The 18089-nt window shown below is 35.3% G+C and overlaps 2 protein-coding genes across 5 annotated transcripts; both read left to right on the top strand.

Moving 5' to 3' along the window:
• Positions 1-1393: 1393 nt before the first annotated feature.
• On the top strand, positions 1394-10264 carry LOC147384667 (CDP-diacylglycerol--glycerol-3-phosphate 3-phosphatidyltransferase 1, chloroplastic/mitochondrial-like). 4 transcript variants are annotated; one of them, XM_086426060.1, is made up of 7 exons: positions 1394-1717; positions 3912-4009; positions 4123-4173; positions 4359-4472; positions 8826-8882; positions 9017-9102; positions 9567-10264. In XM_086426060.1, the coding sequence occupies exons 1-7, from the start codon at positions 1582-1584 to the stop codon at positions 9688-9690; spliced, it is 666 nt and encodes a 221-aa protein (XP_086282186.1). In that variant the 5' UTR covers positions 1394-1581; the 3' UTR covers positions 9691-10264. The 4 variants fall into 4 exon arrangements, with proteins under 4 accessions (XP_086282186.1, XP_086282187.1, XP_086282190.1 ...); XM_086426061.1 differs by having other exon boundaries at positions 1576-1717; positions 4098-4173; XM_086426064.1 differs by having other exon boundaries at positions 1582-1721.
• Positions 10265-11306: 1042 nt separating this feature from the next.
• Positions 11307-17078, top strand: LOC147384666 (putative respiratory burst oxidase homolog protein H). Its single transcript, XM_086426548.1, has 14 exons — positions 11307-11799; positions 11886-12048; positions 12972-13020; positions 13107-13220; positions 13322-14134; positions 14224-14319; positions 14414-14529; positions 14652-14754; positions 15410-15501; positions 15576-15735; positions 15834-15971; positions 16060-16188; positions 16273-16351; positions 16851-17078. Exons 1-14 carry the CDS (start codon positions 11433-11435, stop codon positions 16958-16960), a joined length of 2529 nt encoding a protein of 842 aa, XP_086282674.1. The 5' UTR covers positions 11307-11432; the 3' UTR covers positions 16961-17078.
• The last annotated feature ends 1011 nt before the right edge of the window (positions 17079-18089 follow it).

Raw genomic sequence — 18089 nt, 5'->3', positions numbered from 1 at the left:
TTAGAAGTTTTAGAATTATCTGATTTTTTATGAGGATAATCTTCTCATCATAAATATCATCATTATAACAAATCAGCCCATTTGAAACTTCTAGCTCATAAAGGACAACACACTAGGACTTTGGCAAATGAACCTTACCAATATATATTTTCTTATTTATTATATTTATTAAACTATAAGGGTTTTAAACACTCCCCCAAAACATATACAAACATAATAAATCATGCAAACCACTAGGGTTGTTAATGAGTAGGTTCATGCATAATCTAGTTAAGCACTAATCTGGCCTTAAGAAGGGGGTGTTATACCTTAGATCAGCCCCACACTCTGGTTTTCACTGGAATTGATATTTACCTATATAAAAACATGAATGACCTTGCTTAGAGCTCTTTTTAAATATCCCAAAAAAAGAAAAAAGAGTGCCCTATTAAGTTAGTAAGGATTTCACTCATCTTGTGGCATTCAAAACATGATATGAAGCGTCAGGGTTGTAGAGGACATAATTTTATGAATTTTGAAAAAAAAATTATTTTTCACCGTTTGGAACTAGCTCAAAAGAGATTATTTTTTATTTTTTATTTATTTTTATATGAATTTTTCTATGAAATTTAGAGGATTGTAATATTGGATTCTTAATGTGATAATCCATTCGAGCAAAACGATCCTTTGTAAGACTCCAAATCTTACAAGTTAGTACGGAAAGTGTTTTGTAAAAAAGAAAAAAAATATTTCATATCTATATGAAAAGATTTGAGGTGTGATGTGACTCTTAAGATATTTAATATGCCGTGTTTATAGAGATGACACGCAATGACAATGACATTTGGTCAAGGGAGTAAATCTAATACGCATTTAGGAAAAGACAATTCCCTTTCATTGATATCAGCCATTTCCACTGATTTAAAATAAAAAACGCTATTGTCACTCAAACTTTTACTTATAGCACTCCAATTAATATGATAGAGATAAAATTACGAGATTTTACTCGTGCAATTTATGTCAAAATTCCAATTCTCATACATTGCTTATTTTAATTCACCCAAAACATGTTTTTCCAATGAATTCGCCACTTTATAATTAACGAATTTGTTGATAAATTATCATCGAGATCGTTGATATGGCAAAATTGTTGATAACAAAAGTAAAAAAAAATCACGAATTCATATATTATAAAAGTAATGAATTTATTTGAAAGACATGTTTTGGGAATTAAAATGAACGGTATACTAAAATTGGAATTTTATTATAAGTTGCGCATATTTTGGAAAATATCTCAGACAATTAATACACGCATCTAGGGGATGCTCTAAGTATAAGTTGGTGTGAAAATAGAAGTTCTCATTAACGAATGCAATCGCACGTGGGTGCGTAGTATAAGCAAAAGCATTCACGCAAGTGCGCAACGAAGAGACCTATCTGATATGGTGAAGGAGAGAGCACAGACGAAGGGCGAATGTAGGTGAGAGGTGGATACGTTACTAACGTGCGCACATTTTGGAGATGAGCCGAAACGAGGGTTCGTGTAGAAATTGTGGTTAAAAAAGTTCTCTCTCTCTTGTAGCCAAAGCTGTCGTCCTCGACATGGACGACAAATCTTTCTCTCAGCAGAACCACCACCATCACCACCACAATCATCAAGAACAGAGACTCAGATTGCTCACATTGCCCACGATCTTGACTCTTGGTCGTGTAGTTGCGGTTCCTCTCCTCGTTAGCAGTAGGTTTATACTTATCTCATCTCAAGATCTCTCCTTTAATTTTATCCATCTTTAATTAATTTGAGTATTTTTCACAAAAAAAAAAAAAAGAAAATTAATTAATTTTTTTTCTCAAGTTGTTAGATTGAGATTACTCGCAGATATACGGATTCCAAGTTTTCTGGAATCAAATCCTTTGCTAAATCAGTCTGAGATATAGGTCCTGATCTTAGATTCAAAACGTCTGTGGATTTAGGTTTTGTTGGTTTGAATCTGTTAGAAAAATTGCGAATTTTGGTTTGGTTTGTTTTTGTTTTTTGGGTGTGTAAATCTTTTGATTTGTTTGAATTTAGATGACTATTATATTGTTGCTCCATCTTATGACCCGCTTGTCAAATTCAAGGTTAACATCAAGATGAGAAACCTTCACTAGTATTGAATGATTTTTATTTTATTTTATAATAAGTATTGCATCGTGTACCTTTAGCTGATACTAAATCTTTGGTATAAGACTTCGATGATGATGATGATTGCATCTTGTACTTTAGAGGTTCCGGCTTGAAAAGTGTTGAGGTCAAGGCATTGTAGGTTATGCCAAAAGTTTTTACTTGAAGGCCATATGGCATTAGGTCAGTCCATTGTACTTGCCAAATCTAATGAATTTCTTAAGAAAGAGTCATCCGTCTGACTGATGCTAGTCCATCCTCCAGAAGATTGGTTCATTTTTCCATTCCTCCACTCATAATCACCAAGGCGTAGTTCGGGAATAAGTCGGCAAGAGGAAAAATCAGAAAATTTGGTAATATCGGGAAAAAATCAGGGAAAAAAATAACCTAGGGTTGGGACTTTGAATTTTTCTTATTAGGTGGTGTTCTCATATTATATCATTAAATCCTATATTACAGTATAATAATCAATAGTCAAACTCCATATTGATTTCATCCATGCATGCAAAAGAAGTGGCCACAGTTCCACAATATAATTAAGGTTTATATTGTTCAAAATATAAAAACAGATAACAATCATAAGTCCAAGTCAGGATTCATCAACTGGTCATAAACATTAAAATCAATGTCATCCTCATATAAATCATTGTTATCAAACATTTTATTGGTAAAACAGTTACCATCATCTTCTTGAAGATGGAGCAATGTTTTCAAATATTGAGACTTGAGGCATAATGAGTAAGCTTTACGTGCATGATTTAAAATAAATACAAATGATTAATATTGAAACATAGAAAAATTAAGTTAGCCACTGCATATTTTCAAATTTCGAGTTTCAGATCCACATAATAAAATTTCAAGTTTTGATCCCATATATTAGTAGTAATATAAATAATAATATTATTATATTTCAGCAAAAAATATTGGATTTTTTATTTAAATAATTGAAAGTTTTTGCATTAAATAACTATGTTGTATTCGTTGCAAAATTACAACTAAAAATTATTTTTTCAATAACTTTTTCTTTGTAATACTAAATATTAAAAAAATATTTATAATCAAATCAGTTAAAGTGTTCTGCAACTTTCTTTGTATGTAATTTTTTTTATATTCGAATTTATGTCTACATGCTCCAATTGTATTGTGTGCTTGTAGTATCAATAAAGAACAAAATAAGAAAAACAAGAACAAAGAGAGGGATTTAAAAAACATAAAAATTTACATGTGGTGTTTGCCTTTTGGGTGCCTGTTGGTCTTTGGTGTATGCCTTTTGGGCACTTCTTACATTTAATGAGCTTCATCCCAAGGCATAAACCTACCACACCTTTAAAAACAGTGGACAGGAGAGTGAGTTTCTAGGTTTGTGCTCATCAATCTTTGCATTTTGACAATCTTGTCTGAAGTTGTAATTGACATGTTGATTATCTTCCAATGTTACGGGTTTTGTTCTTCCAATGTTTTTGAGTTAACAAATTGGTAGCATATCAAAACATTGATATTATGAAATTGGTTGCTCTAAGTGTAGTTTACATGATCTGACATATAAAACAAGTCTGATAATTTACATAGAGTTTACATGATCATTTATGAATTAGATGCCTCCAAGGGATGAGAGTGTGATTGACACCAGAGAGGAGAAATGCGATTTATATCTACAACATTTTCTTCTTCCCCCTTTTATATTTGTTCTCTTAGCTAGTTACTTTCAGTGGCCATTGTGTTACATTTTTGCATTTGTTGGGGCTAACATATTGATTTTGTTCATTAGCTTTTTACATGAATGGTTGGTGGGCAACAACAGCTACAACAGGTATTTTCATTGCTGCAGCAATTACAGATTGGCTTGATGGGTACATTGCTAGAAAGGTAATCTCCATAAAAAAAAGGTCCCATTTCATTCATTAATATGACTGATTGTTTTTTCAACTCCCATTTTATTAAATATATTCTGTAGTGTCAATTGTTTGTGTGTGTGTCAGATGCGGTTAAGCACAGCATTTGGTGCATTCTTGGATCCTGTAGCAGATAAGGTTTGTTTTTTTTTTTAAATTCTCTTGTAAATATTTAGCTGTTCGTCTGCTCTGTTGGAACTAGGGTCTAAGAATTCATACATTTTTTTTTGTCTAGAAAGGAAAAACAAAAAATAAATTTTTTTTTTTCTGAGAGATGCAGCTTAAGAGTTCCTTTATTTGATTATGATCCTTATGGAAAACAGCTTATGGTTGCTGCAACATTGGTTTTATTGTGTACCGGATCTTTGGAAGTTGCAACGTATGGAGAATTACCATGGCTACTTCCAGTACCTTCAATTGCTATCATTGGTAGAGAGGTGATGATCTATTCATTTCACCCTATCTTAGAATTTCAATTGGGTTAACTTTCAATAAGGTGCACATTTTTGCATGTTGTGGTTCCATGTCTTCTTTTCACAATCTTTTATTCTTAAATATTCTATCTTGCCTATTAGGTATTATTTTTTAATATAAACTAGAAGGAATATTTATAGTTTGCAATATAAAAGAATGGCATATACCCTCAAGTTCTATGCAGTGCAGTATGTCATGATACAAGAAAAATAATTCCTCCCATCTGTAGCATTCACAAAATCCCTACTACCTGCTTAGACTTGAAAATCCTTACCCCAAATGACATTATATTGCAGAAAAATGTGACTTTCCAATGATACTGTTTGTTAGATGAAATCCATATTCACATGAAAAAGAAAGCTTAGATCTTTTGATTCATTCCTTAAGCATCTACATTCATGTATCTTGTATATTTCACTGTTCTGTAAACATCTCTCAAAATCCCTTCATTACTAATCTTAGGGCAGCTTAATTTTCCCTTGGGTCTATTTCATTGCGTCAATTTCCATGGAATTTGAAATCCCTGAAAAAATGGTGGTGGAAAATGGGTAGGGTTGGAATATCAATTTCCACCGTTTGATTGCATCTAGAGGAGGTGGTGACCAGCGACAACGGCGGTGGTGCCGACGACAATGGGGAGGGTGGGGGTTAAATGTGATGGTGGTGGTAGTGAAAAGAAGAAGAAGTATAATAAAAGGAGATTATGGTATTGATTAAGGGATGAAAATTTGGGGTGGATTTCATTTTCCCATATGTATAGGTGGGAAAATGAAATCCTGCTTTTGCTAGACTTTTGGATGAGTGTAAATCCATTTTCCATGTAAAAATGCAATCAAACGCATAGAAAATGCCATTTTCTAACCTATTTTTCATGCCCAATCAAACACACCCAAGAAACCAAAAGCTTTTCTTAAAATTAATTCTTTTCTGCACTTGCAAAAGATCCAAGACTTGGGTTTGATCTAAAGCTGAATTCTTTTTAACATGAGTGGACTACGAAGTAGGCATCCAAAGATGGGCTCCATCGCCAAGGAGAAAGTAATGTTCACCTATGTTGGAATTACCTGCTATAACTGGACTTATGTCAGATCTTGATTTTTAATGTTCTATGTCTAGACCTTATCCCAAATATTGGGGTCAACAAGGTGAATTCATATTTTTTTAATTCCATTTAACACTATTAAGAGCATTATCTTTTGCCAAGGCATTGGAGTTAAATACCTTAATACAGTCCACCTAATTTGTGGCCTTCCTCCCACCCTTTTAGAGCCTTCAAATTGCATCAAAGGGGGTACTTTGTGTTTGTACCATCACTGATATTTGGTTATACATGATCTAATGCTACAACTAAAATATTGTAGATTAAAAACTCCAAGTGTAGGTTGTGTACCGAAGAAATAAAATCTCGGGAGTCCAAGGTGATCCACAGGGATTGTATGAAAAGTGAAAAAGAAACGCGTGTAGTGAAAGAGTTTTGACCTAAACTGAAGATTTTTCCACATTTTCACATGGAGCAAAAACAAACGGATTTGAAAAAGACAATTAAAATTGCTAAGACATCGGAGATCCACCTAGCACTTCCTTTCATATTCCTTGTGATAATCTTATCTCAATAAGATTCAAGTAATGACTTGATCTTATCGAAGGATTTAACAAGTAACGATCAAATAAATTTATCAAAAGGATACTATTTTAATGTCTTGGATTTGCATTAAAACTCTAATTACCACGTCTCAGGGGAACTCAAGCATTATATTAAATCAAGAAATCATATAGGCATGAAATTTAATCCAAAAAAAAATCCACTTACAAGAAAATTGCCATGACAATAGAATCCAATTGATGATCAAAAGTTCATGACATTAGAAATTTAGTTTACCATCTTCATAGATAAACCCATCAAAATCGTTGAATAAAAACATAGAAAAATAACTTAGAAGAAAAATAGAGAAAAACTAGAGAAGAATAATTGGAGATGAGGAGGAGGAAGAAGAAAAAGATTAGAGAAAGAGTGCTCTAGAGAAAATAAATTTGGAGGGTAAATAAAATAAAAAGGTATAGAAAATGGAAGGAGAATGATATGGAATGAGGAGAGAGGGGGTGATATGTGGAGGAAAGAAAGAGAAATAAAAAGATAAAATAGGAAAATATGTGAGGATCTTGGGGGAAAAGACAAAATAGAAGGGGGTAGGGGGGGTTGTCAGTACGTAGGGGGTATGTATGTATATATATATATATATATATATATATATATATATATATAGATAGAGAGAGAGAGAGAGAGAGAGAGAGAGAGAGAGAGAGAGAGAGAGCTTTTTTTTTTTTTTTCGTTTTAATTCTTTAGCTCTTCCTTGCATTTATCCCATAATTGTTCATCCTTCCTTTCGCAAGTTTTTCTTCACTAGAAGTCTTCTTCTAGGGTGTGTTTGAAAAGTGAGAGTTCATCTTGAGAGTCCTACTTTTAGAAATTCAGCTCTTGAAAGTTGATGATGAGAGATAATTATAACTTGAGTGTTTGGCTGTCAATGAACATCCATTTAAAAAATAATTTTATCAAAATTATTTAAAAAAAACCCTCAATGGATTATTCCTAATCCACTAGAAATCAATAGCAATTCAAAAATAAAATTGGATATCATAAGAAATTAAAGAAAAAATAAATAAATTAAAGTTGTTTCAAACCCCCAAAAAATGTGAACCAAAGAGGGCAATTCAAACACAATCCCTAGATTTCTTTTCCTGTTACTCCCTATCTTCCTTTCTAGATCACATTTTTTTTTTGTTTTGAGAAATCTCTGTTTCTCTCTCTATTCTAGTGTTTGTGTCTTCTCCAAAGACAACGAAATTCCCGTGATTTTCTTCTTTAATTCAATCTATTATCGATTCTCTCTCCAATCTTCCATTTTTCTTAGTTGAACAGAGAGAGAGAGAGAGAGAGAGAGAGAGAGAGAGAGAGAGAGAGCATGGGTTGGGGAAGAAGGAGAGAGAGAGGTCAACTTCCCATTAAAATGAAAGAAAGTTGAAATACATAGAAAAACATAAGTTGAAGACTCGGAGAATTATAAACTCCCGTAGGTTGAGTTTGTCAAACTGCAAAATGAGTAACTCTTGCTAATTCCGGACTCATATGCCCAACAATCTATTATCAAAGACAACCCTAGTCTTTTCTCGCACTTAGGGGCCTTGAACACCTACGACAGGGTTGGCAATGATCCGAGTTTTATGCGATATCCGATCCCAAAAAATCAGATTCGGATTTAAATTTAGGATTTTCGGATTGGATTAGAAGTTAAAGGTCCGATATTTTTCAGATCGGTTTGGATCAACTCTAATACAATTCAACCCGAAAACCCATTGTTATCTACAGTCGACCTCCAAACCCATCTTCTCAACCTTCCAAAAACTCTTTCTCTTAATCTGTTTTTTTTCCCAAACCCATCTTACCTACAATCAAACTCCAAACCCATCTTCTCAACCTCTCTCAAAACTAATACTCTCTCTCTCTCTCTCTCATGGTTGTGATTTAGGGATTCCATTGCAGCTCTTCTTGAAGCTGAAGAGCGTGGAAAAGATGGTTCCAAACTCATTCGCCATCAATGCTCTATTATTGCTCAAAACCGAAGCAATCAACATCCTCTCTAACTACCCAAATCTTTCCATCCTCTTCACCTACCTCTTGGACCTGAAAACCCTAATTGAAAAGTTCCATGGATCCCAAGGTCACAGCCTCTGCTCATTCCTCCTCGGCCGAGTCAATAGCACGATCAATACTGAGATCCAAGTATGAATCTCTCTCTACTCTCTGTACCTGGCCTAAATGCCCAAAACTCCCATCCTCTTCAACGTCCACCTCAAATCCCTAATTAAAAAAAAAAAAAAACTGTGGTGTTTGGATCGGGATCGGATTGATTGGAATGTTAAATGTATTGTATTCAGTTTTGAAATTCATTGACTTTTTTTGGATTTGGATTATATTTTGGATCGGTACGGTTTGACATTGATCGGGTATCGAACCGATCCGTTGGCAGCCCTAATCTACGGAATAGAAATTTAATCCATTAGGCCCAATTAATCACATTAACTTCAATTAATAAGAATAAATTAGAGGAAATTGTAACTATTTTATGCACTTGTCATCTAACCATCTCAACCGACTTTTTCTATGGAACCATGCCATTCATGCATGGTTCGGTGCTATTTCCTCTCAGCAAGTTTCTTTTTTTTCCCTAGTTTCAATGGATCTTACTTGGAATTATTTCATTCTTTTATTTGGTTATAATATTGTCTAACAAATTTATTCATGAACTTTATTGCAGATAACAATGTCAGCAGTCAGAGAATGGGCCGCGTCCCAGAATAGTAGAGTTCTTGAGGTTCCTTTCCCTACCCACAACTCTCTAACTCTCTCTCAAGGCTCGACAGCCTTTCCTTTTGTTTCAAAAGCATATTTAGATCACTTATAAACTCAAACTCAACTTTAATATTGATCCATGAATGTTATTATCAGGCTGTTGCTGTAAACAGCTTGGGAAAATGGAAAACTGCTGCACAAATGATTGCTCTTACTATACTCTTGGCAGCCCGAGACAACAGGTACGTGATCCTTTTTCTGTGGCTGTGAATTCCTCCAATCTTCAGACTAATTTCATTTGAGAGCTACAATTGGCATCCCCAACTTTTACTTATTACACCCCAATTTCTTAAATTGTTTATTACACCCCAATGATTAAAACACACTCTTCAAACAATGCAAAGGTTTGGCTCAAATTATAATCTCAAACATTACAAAACAATATAATTCAAACAATTTCAGTAATTGTTTAGGTTCATATATATCCAAACATTCACTTGTAAAAAAAATCAAAGGGAGGCCCAACTTTTACTTATTCTCAACCATTCCCTTATTTTCTTTATTTTTAATTGGGCTGTAATAAGTAAAAGTTGGGGTGCCAATAGCAGCTCTCTTTCATTTTAAGAATAAAAATTGAAATTTAATTAGAGAGGATGTTGGGAAGTTTTTTTTAACGAATTTGTTTTCCTGTTCATGAATTATACAGTTTATCAGGACTTGGGATTCTAGTTTCTTCGGGCATTCTTTTGCTTTATATCTCAGCAGGGCTTGCTGTATGGTCACTGGCTGTGTACATGAGGAAAATTCGAAGAACATTGCTGAAGTATTAGGGTTTAGCTAGGACAGGTTCATACATGGGGAGAGGATCCATCAGAAGGCCTTTGGAATTGAAATATTCCCCTAATTTCTCACAAGGTCGGTCCCCATTGTTGGATATGGGGATTATATATTCAGATAAGTTGCCTGCAGTTGTAGATTAGTTTAAGCCTGAAAATGTTTTGGAGGGAGGCAAGAGAACTTATTAATACTTACTTATTCTCCTCTTGATTGGCAAATGATGCTTATTGCTGATCTAGCAATGGTCAATGGTGTCGTAGAAGTTAACTCGGCCTCATAAAGTTGGTATAGATATCTACAACAAATGGGTTTTATGGACATTTGGTGCACGTCAAGTGCGTAATGCACTGCTTGTCAATTATTGGAGGATGAGAAACTGTTCTGAGTTATGTAGGCACCATTTATTCCAACTGTGTTGGAGATGATACGTTACAGGAAACTTGATTCATAAGAGTGTAAAATTGATTTACAAATGATTCAAGTAAACAGGTTCTTATATGGTATTTATCATCAACTCTTAACAAGTTTCTTGAGATGAATTGTCATTAGAATTTTATGCTCTATAAACATGTGTCATTGTGTTTACAAATGCTACTAACATGACTAACTTATATATATAAATAAATAAATTAAATTAATCAAACTCTTCACGGTCATCATCAACGTATTTAACGAACCCTACAATCTACTCAAGTATATATTGATATGTATTAGATTTCGATGAGTCTACTGATACCGACACTATATTATTACCCTTTAAGATTGTAATAAAAAGAAACTTATATAAAAAAACATAAATTGTGAATAATTTGCAAAAAGTGAAAAAAAATTGTAAATTTTTTTTTTTTTTTTTGAGTTGAATTGCATGGCTGTTTTAATTGATGCTTGTATTATTAGGAGAATTCAAGTATAAATCATGAATTGATAGCTCACTGTCTTCAAGATTTTCTTGATGAAGTGTGGGTCAGATCAACGAGGCCAATTTTCAAATATCGAGAAGATCAGAGCCGTCCAGTCGGTTAATTTTAATATTGGAGATTAAAATGTCGTTACGAGTTGACCCACAATTAGGAGATCTGACTCCAATCTTCCAAGTTTAAAGAAATTAAAAGTGGAACACCACTATATCAATGTAATTATAGAATCTGATCTTCCAGATCATGAGAAAGCTTTGTTGAAGTCAACTTAGCTGTCCTGTAGAACATAAAATGTTTTTGCTATCACAATATTACAGATAAGACCCAGATATGGATTGTTCTAACCGTTCAATTGGTGGGCCATGTTTTTTTCTTTGGATAAAAATTCGAATTTTCCCATATGGTTAGATTTTGAGGTTTCGTTAGATCTCAAGGCTACATTTTTGTCCAAACCAACGGTTGAGATGGGAAGATATTCCCTACAAAAGATGCCCAGATCTCTAGGGAGTCTATATTTCTCTTTCCATCTCAGCCATTGAGTGTCCAAAGTCGTTGGACCCAAGCAAAAGTTCAAGGGTTTTTGACCAAAGTCTAGTGTTGTTGGATACACAGTGTCCAATGTTGATGGACCCTAAGAAACTTCCATAACAAACTTACCTAACTGAACCTTCAACTCTCCACCATTCCCTCCATTTGACAGTTTTGACCATCAATTCTCTCCATGTTTCTCTATTCATGTTAGCTCCAATTTTTGCCTGAATTTGTTTTCCTCACTTGGGAAGAAGAAGAAGAGAGACCTCCTATCATCATCATCATCGATGATGAACAGTTCAGAAAATCCGACTCGAGGCGATTCTTCCAAATGGATGCTCGACAACACCCTAGCTCCCGAAGAGATGGAACGAATGGAAGACGTGGCCATTAATGATGACCCTTCAAGTTCGAATCCGAAATCATCTGAGATGAAGCCCGTAATCGATGAGAGGAAGAGCAATAGAGCTAAGTCTAAGGTGCCTAAAATGGGCAGGTCAGGATCAAGTGCATCAAGGGGGATACTAAGCTTAAGGTTTATCGATCAAACGATTACGGGGAAAGAAGGGGATTCATGGAAGCCAATCGAGAAGCGGTTCAACCAATGTGCGGTCAATGGGAAGCTCTCCAAGGACGATTTCGGATATTGCATTGGTAACTTTTCATTCTTCTAGAAATTTTATTTTTATTCCATGAAAATAAAATAAAAGCTTAGAAGTCTTTTTTTTTTTCCTTTAAAGGGATGGCTGATTCGAAGGAGTTTGCGGCTGAGCTCTTCGAAACATTGGCGAGGCGTAGGCACTTGAATGTTACTAATGGTATTGGTAAAGAAGAATTGAGAGATTTTTGGGAGGAGATGTCGAATCAGGACCTCGACACTCGGCTTCAGATTTTCTTCGATATGTAAGAAATTAACAAATTTTTTCTTTCATGAGTCAAGAGTTCTTAAAAGAAACCAATGGAGACTTAAAACTAGAATTGGTCACTAAATTCCACATTTGAATTATACCATATAATATAAAAAACTCTCTTAAGAGAAATTTGGATAACATTGTGATGTTCATTTATAAAAGCATAACACCACTCTAAATACTAGAAGGAGAGGTGAAGCCGTAGGTTAAAAAAACACAGAAATTGCGGAGAAAACAAAAACTAGTAGAAGTAGAATGGTTTGTGATTGTACGTGACGACTTGAATGCTATAGCTGTGACAAGTGACAACTTGTGTAATTATAAAGATTATAATGTAATTACACTACGAAAGCAAAGAAAGAAACACAAAACACCCCCCATAAGGCATAAATTTTAGAAAAAATATGTGTCAAAAAGGCTTCTATGTCCCTTACACGCCATTTGAATTGAGAGAAACGGAGAGAAGAGAAATAAATCACTTTTCTCTCCATTTATCTTGTTTTGGAAGTTAAGTAAGGAGAGAAGAGAAGGTTAAAAGGAGAGAAAGTAGGAGAGAAAAATGTTCAATTTTGTTCCCTCTCAAATTGGAGAGATTTGGAGAGAAAGTGAGAGAATGAGAATAAATTATTACTAAAATGACAAACTTCTCTCTCTTTTGTATTCAAATAGGGTGGAAAGAAAGTTACTTTCTATTCTCTTCTTTTTCTCTTAATGAGGTTCTCTTCTCTTCTCTCCATTTCCCTCAATCCAAACACACTGTTAAGTGTTAAGGTATAAGCCTTTTCAACGCTTCTTTTGACTAAGGCATAAACCTTCAGGGGAAAAGAGAGCCAATTTAAAGCTTCAAGGCGTAAGCCTCCAATGCCTTTGAAAACATTGGTGATGATTAGGACTTGAATTTTGGTGATTCTTCAGGTGCGACAAGAATGGTGATGGAAAGCTCTCAGAAGAAGAGGTGAAGGAGGTAAGTATTTCAACATTGTGAATGCTGCTTCTTATTCTTCTTCTTGCATGCTTAAAAATTCCATTTCCCAATATTCTTGTGAGAAGGTAATTGTGTTAAGTGCCTCGGCAAACAAACTAGCGAATCTTAAAGGAAATGCGGCTACTTATGCAGCTCTAATCATGGATAAGCTCGACCCTGATAATCTAGGATACATAGAGGTATGAACATATTAATTAAAAGGCTTCTTTATTTACGCCTAAGACACAAAAAGGATGCCACACTATGTTTCTTCATCTATTTTCTTGCTATTGTTTATTAGATTTGGCAACTAGAAACTCTACTACAAGGGATGGTTAGCACCGAAGAAAGCGAGATATTTGCAAAACGAAACGTTACACTCACCAAGACCATGATCCCAAAAGATTACAGAACCCCAATTAACAGATTTCTAACAAGGGCTTATGAGTACACCCAAGAGAACTGGAAGAGAATATGGATCGTAACATTGTGGTTGATAGTTAATCTGATACTCTTCATTTGGAAGTTTAACCAATATAGGAAAAGTTGGGCTTTTGAGATCATGGGTTACTGTCTTTGCATTGCTAAGGGTGCCGCTGAGGGACTCAAACTCAATATGGCTCTCATTCTCCTCCCTGTATGTCGAAGCACACTCACTAGACTTAGATCAACATATCTAGGTAGCTTCATACCCTTTGATGACAACATTAATTTCCACAAAATGATTTCGGTGGGAATCGCCATTGGGACTCTTGTTCATACGCTTATGCACCTAACTTGTGATTTTCCAAGACTTGCCCAATACACGGCTAAGCGATACATGGGTCTGATCGGTGACAGTGCCACCGACCTTTTCTATCGGCCAACGTACGGTGACCTCATATGTAGTACTGCTGGTACTACTGGAATCTTCATGATTATTTTAATGGCATTTTCATTTACTCTAGCGACACACTCGTTTAGGAGGAATGTTGTCAAGTTGCCATGGCCGCTCCACCATTTGGCAGGCTTCAACGCCTTTTGGTACACTCATCATTTGTTGGTCATTGTCTATGTTCTCTTGCTCATTCATGGCTACTACCTTATACTCACACGCGAGTGGTACAAGAAGACTGTAAGTCTAGAAATTAAAGTTTACAAATGTATTTCTTGATCAATTGAAAGGTAATACTGAAATGGGAAGAATATTGTATTTGTTTGTAGACATGGATGTATCTCATTGTCCCAATCCTCTTCTATAGTAGTGAACGAGTTTTCACGACTTTGTGTGGAAGAAAACATCGTGTCAACATTATCAAGGTTTGATCAAGAAAACTAAATTGTGTCATGGCTTTGTGTTTCTTGAATACTTCAATGAATAAATCAAACTTATACGGCTCATTGTACATTCTAGGCCATAATATATACAGGTAACGCTCTTGCGTTGTACATGAGCAAACCATTGGGATTCAAGTACAAGAGTGGAATGTACATATTTGTCAAATGTCAGCACATATCTCCCTTCGAATGGTACATCATCAAAGATATATACTGATGAAAATCAACTCAGTTCAGACAAGAACAAGAACACAAATTTTTTTTCTTTGATTTTACATATTCTTTATACTCACTTCAAATTATTTTCTTTATAGGCATCCCTTCTCTATCACTTCTGCACCAGGAGATGACTACTTGAGTATTCACATCCGAACCTTGGGAGATTGGACGACAGAGTTTAGAAAAGTATTTCAACAGGTTATAAATCTATTACTTGTTGTGTGCATATTTTCCTCCTCTCTTGGACGTGTCATACTCACCTAGAGCCCTGTGACCGTCTTATATTCATATTTCTCCCCCTCTCCAATAGACTGGTCTCTTAAATTAGTTGGTTGGTTAACATGGTATCAGAGCACTAGGTTTGTATAGGATAGGGGCTCGAATCTTTCCACCGTTATGGATGAGGGGGAATGTTGAGTGTATATTTCTTCCACTCTTGGGTGTGTCATACCAGGGAGTGTTGAGTGTATATTTCTACCACTCTCGGGTGTGTCATACCACAGTTAAGCCCCGTGACCCTATTATATATTCATAGTTCTCCCCCTAAGAGAGGACATTGATGTTATGCCTTTATCATTAGTTTTAGACACCATAAAAGGTCCCTATGAGAGGACATTTATGGTGAATTTGCAAAGGCCTTCAACTAACAATTTTATGGTGAACCTTGGGAGATTGGATCAGATTAGCTTTTTGACATAAGAGATGTTCCTCGATGGACCTATAAATTGGTGATTCCAACATTATTGCATGTACATGACATCTCAGATTTAAGGATGGCAGAATGTTCTCTCAGTCATTGTAGTGGGTACTTGAGTTCTCACTGTAATTTTTGGACTTCCCTTTCTCCATACAGGCTAGTCGCTTTCCCGTTTCTCGTCCTGACAATGGTAGATTAGAAAGAATACAAACCCCAGCAGCATCTGATTCCGCATATTCAGAGACCATGTAAGTTGCTTCTCTGTTTTTTAAACAAGCGTTTAGCTGACTCAATTCTGATAATTCTTTATCTATGGTGAAAGATTCCCGAAAATCCTCATAAAAGGACCGTATGGAGCACCGGCACAGAATTACAAAAAGTATGACATTCTGTTGTTAGTTGGCTTGGGAATTGGGGCAACTCCATTTATCAGCATTTTGAAGGATCTCTTGAACAATATTAAGCAAAACAATTCAGGTTCGGTGAGTAAATGACTGACTTGGCTGATTTAGTGTTTGTTTGAGTTGAATGAGAATTTCAAGATAGAATTAACATGTAAATGGATTCCAAACCAATGAAGGTCTCTTCAAATATAGGAGGATCATCTGCCAAAGGAAAGTGTCCGGAGAGGGCATACTTCTATTGGGTTACAAGGGAACAAAGCTCGTTTGAATGGTTCAAAGGTGTTATGGACGATATTGTAGATTACGATCAAAACGTGGGTTTTCTAAATTACTTCTTCTGACATATTTTCCAGCATCTTAATTTACTAAACTTATTGAGAATTTCTTTAATGGATCTCACAGAATGTCATCGAAATGCACCATTACTTGACTAGCGTGTATGGAGAAGGTGATGTGCGGTCAGCACTCATTAGCATGGTTCAGTCGTTGCAACATGCAAAGAATGGTGTGGATGTTGTCTCTGAGAGTCGGGTATAAATTTATTTTACAAAATATATACATACTTTATCATCTTCTAGTGTTTTCGGTTTATTTTCTAACACTTATTTGAGGCAGATACGCACGCATTTTGCAAGACCAAACTGGAGAAAGGTGTTCACTCACTTGGCAAACAATCATCCATCTTCTCGAATTGGTAAGAAGTAATTTAGTTGTCCTTATGTATTGAAAAATATTAAATAACGATTGTGGAGGTAAATTTTGGTTTATCCGATATCCACTGATTGTTCCGAGCTTGACTGTGGATCTGTTCATCCTCGTAAAGTCTTTGATGCTCAAGTCAAGCACAGTATCAAAGAAAGAAGTATTTAGAGTGTAATTAGATTTTAGTTAGAGCAACTAGATTTTCTGAAAATCTTGGTCTCAACTCTGATCCAATCTTGGTTTAGATGACTTTCGACATCTTTTTTGATTCTAACTACTTGAACATTTCGGTCCGAGCTTCTAGGTGCGACCTTTGATCATCCGACCATGATCTTATGTGCCACATGTCCTTATTTTATAGGGTGTAATTCTACCTCCCACAACGACCACAAAGTATTCATAAAAATTTGTTATATCTAATCAAGATGCCATGTTTTCGAATAAAGATATATAACTTTTTCTCTTTGCTTATTTATGGAATGGTGTTGCAGGTGTGTTCTACTGCGGAAGCTCCACGCTTACAAAACCATTGAAGGAGCTTTGCCATGAATTCAGCCACAATTCCACAACTCGCTTCCAATTCCACAAGGAAAATTTCTAGGACAAATAGGCTCACCACGAAAAATTGTGTAAAAGTAATTTTTTTTTTGGTAACTTCTGTAGAACAGAAATTCCGTTGTGATCTTCAGTTTGTCTTATGTTGACTAGTCCTTGATGCACATTTGTGTTTATTTGCCTTCAAATTTTAAAACAAGTCATTTGAACTTAGTGGAACCCTTCCATTGTCTTCCTTTTAGTCTCCACGGCAGAGTGTTTTTATCGTTGTAATTGCAGTTCTTTCTGTCCTATGAGGGGATCTCTCACTCTCCAAACTACTTTTGAACTTCTCTACCTTGTAACCAAACACCAAATTAAAGGATCTCTTTTTTAATTCTGCATCACTTGCAATGCCAAAAAGAGGTAGGAAACGGTCGCTTGGAGCCACATTTTGGAACTACATTAATAACAATGGCTGGCTCTCTTAGTATCTCGTAAAACATTTATATATGAAAAGTTTATCCAATGTTGATTCTTCTTGCTAAGGTTGGAATGAAATTAACAGGTTATACTTGATAAAGAGATTAAAGATTAATCTAAAGTTCTAAACAAAGAAAAGAAATTAACATGAAGAGCAAATATATGATTGTACAAAAGTTGTTTAGTCCCACATCGGACACTCATTGCCTTGTCTCTCTCTTAATAAGCTCTTGGGCCTCTCCACTCATTTCCAATTGGTATTGAGTTGGACCCCCAAATTTATCATGGTATCAGAGCGGGCCTTTCTCTCCTCCACGTCACCCAATTTATATCTCCACATGCTTTTTTTCAATCGGGCCCACATGTGTGGGGGCATGTTCGAGTGTAGTCCCACATCAGGCATCAGACACTCGTTGCCAATTGGTTGTGAGTTGGACCCCCAAATTTATCAAAAGTGAAACAGTATGGTATATATAATGTCGTAAATAGCATAGACAATGCTAACTGGATTTACAAACAAGAGAATAAAATTGGTATTTTAGATGAAACACAATCCTATATGTGTCTCACCAGCCCTAGGGGTGCCAAAAGTAGTATAAATTACAACTTTGCATGGAAAAGAAAAATGGGTCCAACTGAAAAAAAACAGGATAATGTAGGAGAAACAGCTGTGGTATTTGGTTTGACCAGACCTATTCAAGGGTGAGTTCTGT

Source organism: Akebia trifoliata, chromosome 15, assembly GCF_017979445.1.
Source record: "Akebia trifoliata isolate Shusen 1 chromosome 15, ASM1797944v1, whole genome shotgun sequence".
Lineage (NCBI taxonomy): Eukaryota > Viridiplantae > Streptophyta > Magnoliopsida > Ranunculales > Lardizabalaceae > Akebia > Akebia trifoliata.
This window is presented reverse-complemented; position numbering and strand designations above follow the sequence as displayed.